The sequence below is a fragment of the Camelus bactrianus genome, chromosome 13, assembly GCF_048773025.1.
Source record: "Camelus bactrianus isolate YW-2024 breed Bactrian camel chromosome 13, ASM4877302v1, whole genome shotgun sequence".
Lineage (NCBI taxonomy): Eukaryota > Metazoa > Chordata > Mammalia > Artiodactyla > Camelidae > Camelus > Camelus bactrianus.
In genome coordinates this window covers 75814664-75822909 of record NC_133551.1, presented here as the reverse complement: position 1 = coordinate 75822909, position 8246 = coordinate 75814664, and the positions used below count along the sequence as shown (strand labels likewise).

The 8246-nt window shown below is 60.9% G+C and overlaps 1 protein-coding gene across 1 annotated transcript; it reads left to right on the top strand.

Annotated features, from left to right (window-relative positions):
- Window positions 1-2279: 2279 nt before the first annotated feature.
- Window positions 2280-8051, top strand: HES3 (hes family bHLH transcription factor 3). Its single transcript, XM_074377569.1, has 4 exons — window positions 2280-2593; window positions 5450-5545; window positions 5649-5730; window positions 6130-8051. Exons 1-4 carry the CDS (start codon window positions 2576-2578, stop codon window positions 6510-6512), a joined length of 579 nt encoding a protein of 192 aa, XP_074233670.1. The 5' UTR covers window positions 2280-2575; the 3' UTR covers window positions 6513-8051.
- Window positions 8052-8246: the final 195 nt, after the last annotated feature.

The window sequence follows — 8246 nt, the reverse complement described above, 5'->3', positions numbered from 1 at the left end:
CCTGCTACTGCCCCCCAGTTTCTACCATCTGCCCCACTCAGGACCTCTCCCTCATCGCCAGAACACCTTAGGGCCACTAGAGGGTGCTCGCTGCATCTTCACTCCTGGGAGTGAGTCTGGTTCCAGGGCAGAGGGCTGCTCCCAGGAAGCTCCTTTTCTGGCCATTGGCCTCTACTCTCCATGTTGACTTATGGTCCTGATTTACCCCACAGGGACAGTCCCTGTTCTGGGGGAGGGGCACAGAGTAACATGTAATCCAGACTGGCGGGCAGGAGCAGCCCTCTCTCCTCTGCCCATCAAGTCTTCTTAGACCATACCTCTCCGTCAGTACCATCTTGGAGGAGGGAGAAAAAAGGAGAGGCAACCCCCGCCCAGGTAGGGCCAGACCAGAGGGAAGGGGAATTTTTAGAAGTCGCTGGAGTTGCTGAGTCTGTCAGGCCCCAGGGTTCACAGAGCAGTGACGGAGGAGGAAGGCAAGTAGGCAAAAGTGTGCATGTACTGGCATAGACCCAGAGGAACAAAGTCACACAGAGATCCGGACAGGCGCACAGAGAAACAGTACTTCACACAGACTGAAAGACAAACACAGAGACCTGCTTTCCCACCAGAGAGGAAAGCAATCTGATCAAACAAATCCACTCTGCACCAGTTCTCCAGTGTCACCCTAGCTTGTCATCCCCCAGGCTAAAGGAACAACAAACCTACACCAAAAAAGAAAGAAAGAAAGCAAAATAACTCAGCCTGGGGATGCCTTGCTTGTCTTCTTTTTTGTACCCCCCTCCCCTCTAAATAAGCATTTGAATGTGTTTTGTTCTAGGAGCTGTGAGGCAAGCACAAAGGGGTCCCTTTCTCATGCAGGAAGATCCCTCTCTAGGGCCTCCCTGCCCCCATCCAGCCATCCACCCACCAGCTGAGGTGGCTTTCCATCCTGGGCCCAAGCGGGGATCCCACCTGTTTAAGAGCCCTCAGAACCATGTTAACTTTTCCAAGTTAAACTGCAGGCTGAGATGAAATTAGGCTCCCTTTTCTGGGACAGGGTTGCTTTACTGAGCAAGAGGAAATGTAGGAAGGCGGGATGCTCAGAGCAAGTGGGAGGCAGGTGTAAGGCTGGAGTATTAACCAAGCACCTCAACGCACACCAGCTTCCGGGATGAACAGTCTGCCCCTGTCCTAGCCTGACCCCAAATAGGAAACAGTTCAGGAACTCTGCCTCTCCCTCCTCCCTGCAGGTGGGCCTCCAGTTGGGCATTGTTAGAGCGCCCTCCTGGGACTCCTTGTCACTCACAGGCCTCTGCCCCGTCCACTTCCCACGTGGAGGCTAGGAGGTACCTGCCCAGTGTGGCTGCAGCTTGCTCTAGTCCTCCAGAAGTTCCCCCCCCCCGCGCCCCGGCCATTCCCAGCTCCAGGCATGAGAGCCCCCCTCTCTAGTCTGGTAAATGACGCATAATTTATGAGCACATCAGCCTGAAGTGCGTAAGTCATATGTGCACAAAGGGGCCGGGTAAATATTTAAAGATTAGAGCCAGCTGGGGAGAAGCACAAAAGGCTGGGACAATGAGGGTCTCCCGGAATTCACTTTCTCTGTGCTGGGCCAGCCCGGTTCAGTGTTGATGCACTCACAGGAGTCCCAGGCTTTGTCCCCTGGAGGGCCCTTGGCTGCCGGGCTATTCGGAGTCCTAACACAGCTAAAGAGAGTTAAACAATCACTGCCTCTCCAGCCCCATCTGGAGACAATTGGCTGAGTCATTTCAGTGCTTTTGCTGTGTCCCAATAGTTAATTACACGGAGTGATCACTTCATTCCATTTGGAAATGCATCTGTGCAGGGGGACACACATTTCTCCCTCCAGTCACTGCACTGGCAGTGGCCTTTGAAGCACTTAACAGTTAGTGTAGCTTTAAATGTCTGGGGTGCGGGAAGGAAGGGGTTCCCACCCAGGGCTGAGAGGCTGCATCTGGAACGTTCTTTCTTTTGCCAAAGTCAAGAAAACTAAATGGAGGAAGGGAAGACAAAGGCACAGGTAACTTTTGACCTTAAATTCCCCAGCGTGAGAAAGCAATGGGTTTTGAGTAGTCGCCAGAGCTCTCCTGAGTTATAGAAGGAATTATTCCGAATGAACAGAGGGCAGCCTCTGTCCCCCCAACGCTCTGCCTGGACTTGTGCTCCTTTCCAAGCCCCCTGGGAATCCCAGAGGCTAAAGATGGAAAGGGAGTCTGTGGCCTACATCCTGACTTGCATAAGCCCCGTTTCTAAGTTGGTTCATGCCCTTGTCGGCAGGCGGAGAGCACCGCGTCCCGCTGGCTCTCAGAGGACGACGAGAACCCGCTGCCCACTCCCCACCTCGGAAAACGCCTCCCCCTGCCTCAGCATGCGTCCTCGGAGCCCGGCCTGCCTCAGTGTGTGTAGGACGCCCAGGCGCAAAACTTGCCAACGGATTAGGGGAGGGAGTGGGCCCGGGGGCCCCAGCCTGGGTCTCCGAGAAGGAGCTCGATGAAGACTCATCTAGCTTTCCCAATGAACTTGCCAAACGCAAAACTCTGCCTTTGACTTAGCGGGGGAACTGGCTGCCCAGAAGATGGAGCCCGAATTGGGGGTAAGGGGTGGCGGGGGTAGGGTAGGCGTGGGGTGGGGAGGAAGCGGTTTCTGAGCACAAGAAAAAGGTGAGACGGAATTTGCACGGAGATCCCTTTCAGCCTTGAGTCCCTTGCGACCCTCAGCCAACTTAAGGCAAGGAACGGGCCAAGGGGGCTGTTTGCGGTGAATGAGCCGTGCGAGGACTGGGGGACGGGGGTGGGGGGCACAGCAGGGAGCCCGGGAAAGGGGGGGCGATAGGCCTAGGCGGGGAGACTCCAGCCGAGGATGTGCCGAGGCAGGAGGGGGAGCAGCGGGCAGTGCCGGGGTGGGGGTGGGGAGCAGCAGAGGCGGAGGCCCTTCGAGCGGGTGGGGGCGGAGCTTGATGGCTGCGAATTCCGCCCGAGGCGCCAGGGCCGGCCTCGCCTCCGGCAGCCAAAGCAGAACATTGCGAATTAGCTCATTTTGCGGTCAATTTTCCACTGCTTAAGAAACACTAAGCCACCCACGTGAGCAGCCCCACCCAGTGTAGCCGGGATCTCAGGGCAAGGGCTGGAGAGGAGTGGAGGCACTAGGAGCTGCAGGTGCCAGGGTGCAGACGGCGACGGCTCGTGGGCCCCTTTATTGCGGCCCTAACTCTGGAGAGGGGGCCGGCCCGGCCCCCCCGCTGCGGGGCCGCGAGAGCTGCGCCTAGGGCCATTGGTTTGCTAATACCCTGGAGTTGAAAGGCGCGGGCGCCGGTTTATGGGGAGGGATCATAATTAGAGGACAAATTGCCCGGCTGCCCGCAAGACTCGAGAGCGGGGGCGGGAGTGAGAGGAACTGCCAGAGCGAGGCGCGCGCCCATCCTCTGTGCAGATGTGCAGCAGCTGGAAGCCCGCGCGCGGCGGGGCGCCCGGAGTTTGGCCCCGAGGGGGCGGGCGCGGGAGCGGCTTTGTGGGGCCGGCACAATGCCCTTAACACTCGGCTGCCCCCTTTGTACCCGGTCGCGCCTCCCGCTTGCCCTGCGGCTCCTTTGTACCGCGCCTCCACCGCCCCAAGCTGGAGCGAGCGCGCGGAAGCCACTGGGCCAGGCCAGCCCCGGCGCTTCAAAGCTGCCCGGCGCGTGCCAGCGCCCGCAATACAGCCGCAGCTTCACCGCCCGCACCAGGTCGGGGCCAGCCGGGATCTGGCCGGCCGGCCCTTAGGCCGGGGCGGAAGAACTGTTCGGAGCCGCTGTCGCTTAAGTCTCCGTCTGAAAGGAGGGCGGGGCGCGATTCTCCACGCTGCTTGGCTCCTGGGAACGTCGCTACTGGGCAGGGCCCATCAATACCCCGAGCGGGGGCGGGTGGGGAAGAGGATGCCTCGGCTCCAGGGAGCTGAAGTGGCCCACAAGGGCCCAGCGATTTCCCTCCCCCTCACACTGAGGCCCTGCAAAGGCCAATTTGTTCATTCCTCGGGACCAGGGCTCCACTGCCGAACTTCTGGATCCATAGTTTCCCCATCTCTCTCACAAGCAGCAATAGGGGCCTACATGTTCAAGATACTGAAGCCAAGAGAACCCAGTAAAGGGAGATGGGTAGGTTTGAACCCAGGGACTCCCCTGGACGCCAGTCTTCCCATCCCTCACAGCTACTGGAGTCCATCCTCCTGAAGCCCAAGCCGGCACTGCCCTGGAGTCCTACCATAGGGCCTAGCCCATCCTGGGGCATGTGCCTCCTCTGAGCTCCTTGGGTCTCCTGCCACAGCCTGAATAATGAAAGGGGGTTGGCATTCTGGACCTCCAAATGTGCAGAATGGTGTTCTGCCCAGATGCATTCCACCTCCCATTGGTAGGGACCCAGAGAAGGCCAAGGGGCAGGAGTGAGGGGAATAAACTCCCATGCCTACCCTGGTGGGGAGAAGGGTCCTCAGAGCTTGAATTGTCCAGTCCAGCCTGGAAACTCAGGAATAGAAGTGGGGGAGGCCATTCTGACTGCCCTGCCCTGAGGCTGCCTGTAGCTTGCCCCCAGCTTCGGATGGGTCCTAGCGAGGCCAGCGGGCACCTGAGCCAGACTGCACCCTGGTGCAGGATTGCTCCCGGTCCTGAGCCCCCAGCCAGAAGGAGGCTGTCTGTGGCCCTGCGGGCGGGCTGCACGCTTTAATGGGACACATGTTGCTGCGTGGCCCCCGCGGGCCTGGCCTGCGCCCGGCTTTGAGTGGCCACAGGCAGAAAATCGCTGCATTGTCCCGACATTAGGGCGACTAATGCAGCGTTGCCAGCGAGGCCAGAGCGTGAAGCCCCCAGAAAGGCCTCGTTGGCGGGTGCTCCTGGCCTCCGTATCTTCATCAGGCCTGAGAAGGCCCGGTGCTCAGTCATAGTCATTATTGGGGCTTGCAGCCAGCTGGGCTCATGGACCTCCCCCACTGGGCCTGGTGGTGGGGCCCAGAACCTAGGGAGACTGGATGGGGCAGGGCATGGAGGGGATGGGCATGGGAGGGACTCCCAGACTCAGGAAGTGATGGGGTGAGAGGGATAAAAGACAGACTGAGAAAGGGTACAACGGGTCCCTTGAGAGGGAGAAGGGGTCCTGGAGGCGAAGCCTGGGCTAAGGGAGGGTGTCAGCAGAGAGAGGTGAGGAACTTCCCTGTCTGTCCCCCTCCCATCCCCTCCCCCGTGGGGCTCCGCAAGTCCAGGAGTGCCTCATTGATATGTAAACGAGGGCCCTATAAAGGCAGCACCGCCTCTGGCTGGCTCAGTTACGACAACATGGGCACTGAGCTCGAGACCCAGGGCAGCTCTGGCGGCCCCGCTGGCAACTTCCGCAAGGTCTGGGGCCCCGAGGGATGCGGGGGTGGCGGTGGGGGGCAGAGGGCAAGAGGGCTGAGACCCAACTCTCTTACTGCCACTCATTCACAGATCTCCAAGCCGCTGATGGAGAAGAAGCGACGGGCGCGCATTAATGTGTCTCTGGAGCAACTCAAATCGTTGTTAGAGAAACACTATTCGCACCAGGTGAGACACGGGGATGTGGTGGAGGTAGGCGGTGATACGATCCCCAACCTCATCTCCTGGAACCTGGGCTGCTGTGCTATAAGCCTTTTCCACGGATCTGTAGATCCGGAAACGCAAGTTGGAGAAGGCAGATATACTGGAGCTCAGCGTCAAGTACATGAAAAGCCTTCAGAACTCGGTGCAAGGTAGACCGGGGGTGCCTGGGGGTGGGGCGAGGAGCGAGTGTGTATGTATGTGTGGGAATTTGTGGGATCAGAGCCATGCATTCTACGAAGCCAGATGAAGGAGGGATGAATGGAGAGGAAAGCTCAGGGCAGTGGGCAACTAAGTGAAGAAGGGCCCCCGATCTCTCTAAGTGGAGAGGCAGCAAAGGCCTGGCTGGCTGTGAAGTTGTAATCGTGTGGGCGAAGGTCTGGACTCCGAGGGGATTTTCGAGTTGCCTCCCTTCCCTTTTCTTCCCTCCCCTCCGCTGCACACTTCTCCCCTCCCTTTTTCTCTCTCCTCTTTACATGTCTTCTTTCTTCCTCCTCTCCCCTGTTCTCCCCTCCTTTCCACATTTCTTTTGTCCGCTCCCCTCCCCCTAGGGCTCTGGCCGGTCCCCAGCGGAGCCGAGTACCCGTCGGGCTTCCGCGGCTGTCTGCCCGGCGTTAGCCAGCTTTTGCGGCGCGGAGAGGAGGGCGGCGGCGGCGGCGGCGGCCTGCGCTGCCCCCTGGTGCACGAGCGCGCGGGTGGCAGCACCATGGACAGCGCCAGCTCCCGCCCTGAGGCGCCAGCCAGGCGAGGCCCCTGCGCCTCCGCGGTTTGGGTCCCTGTTCCCGCCGCCGGCGGCTCGCGGTCGCCGCCACCCCGGCTTCTCTTCTCTGGAGGTCTTCCCAGCCCGTCCACCAGCGTCCCAGCGCCGCAGTCGGCGTCTCGTCGCTTCGCCGACAGCCCGGGGCCGGGGCTGCGCTTGTGGCGGCCCTGGTGAGGCCTAGGCGCAGCCTGGGACTCAAGGGGGCCCTCGTCTGGCCTGGGAACGCAGAGACTGTTTTGAACGCCAGAACCCTAGTCATCGGCTCTGTTCCTGGGACGGGGTGGCCTGGAGCGTGCCGCGTATCCGCGAACTCGGGGAAATACACGAAGCCACAGTTGCACCGGGTTCTATTCGTCTAGACATAACCCACCCCCGCCCCAGCCCTACCCACTTAGGCTGGACCCACTTTCTCCTCCCAGCCTCTAGTGGGGCGGGGAGGGGGTGTCCCGGGCTGCGCTCCTTTCCCAGGGCCCCTGGAGGGCAGCCCGCCCCCGCCCCGCGGCCGCGGCGCGGTGGGAAGGTCGCCGTCGGCAGCGGCGCAGACCGGACCCCTCGCAGCGAGGAGAATTACTGCCCCGCCCCAGCCCATTCAGCCGTCCTGGGACGCCCGGTTCCCACCGGCACAAAGCGCCCCAGGCCCCGCCCCGCCGGCGAGGGACCCCCAGCCCACCCCTCGGCTTCCACGGATCCCCACCCCCTCTGCACGCTGTGCGGCCCACCCGCTGGCGCGCGCTCCGAATCCAACCCCTCTCTGAAACCCCCTCCCTAGCGCTGCTGCCCTGAGGCCAGCTCAGCGTTCCAGCCCCGCCCAGTGAGATGCTCCGCCCACCGCCCTGGCCGCCCGACGCCCCGCCCTGCGCGGCTCCTGGTGGGAAGCCCGCGAACCGTCTACCAGCTTGAGATTTGCTAGAGCAACCCCCAGCTCCTCTCAAGGGAGAGCTCACTCCTTTCCCCTCGGAAAAGGCCCCCGGCCCGTAGCCCGGCCTCAGGCAGCCCGGTCCCTTCCCCGGCCCCGCAGTCTCCGCCTCCTGAACTTTGGGGTCCCCAGGGAGCCCACCACCCTTGACAGCTCTTGGTGCGCTCTGCGAGGGTTTATTCGTCAGAAAATGAGGTCATTGCTCGGAGTCTAACTTGAGGGTCTCGGAGTCTCGGCCTGCAAGGGGCAGCCTGGGGGTCGAGGACAGGAATCCTGCTCTGAGCCCACGAAGAGATCCCAGCACCTCCTCTTCCAGCTTGAAGTTAAGAATAAAGAGTGCGAACTTGTGAAATGGGTATAAAGATGCCACGAAAGTTCTCATTTCTCTCATAATGCCAGCTTAGGTAAATCTTTCTGAACTACAAATATCAACTTCATATGAAACATTTCTCGTTTTGGGCTGCCCCTACCTTGCCGTGTGCTAAACTCGTCCCAGTCGTACCCCGGGGAGAGGAAAGCCCTGCTCCCCTACCCAACCCAGCGGGCTCTACCACGCTGGGGAGCGGGTCCCCCCAGCGGAGGTCCCAGGTCTCAGCTTCCCGGCACTAATCCTCCTTCCGGCCACCAGGTGGCGACCTTGCAGCGCGGACCCAGGGCGCGCCCTCCAAATTTCAGCTCCAGTGGGTGGGCGGGTCACCCTGCACTACGGGTCCGCCACTCCCGCCGCGAGGCCCGGCTGCAACTGCTCTGCCCTTCTCACCTCCAGAATCAATCTCACAGGGGCTAGGGAACCCATAGGTCGTCTCCTTCCTCTAGGGCTGTAGAGCCCATCCCACCACCCCATCCTGCCAGTGCTCCAAGCCTGTCTCACACGCTGGGTGGGGTCGCAGGATTTGCGTAGAAAAGGGAGCAAATCAGACCCAAAGGAAGGGCGCATGGAGGAGTCATTCAGAACCCAGAAGGAGATATGTATGGGGGTAGCTGGACAGCGT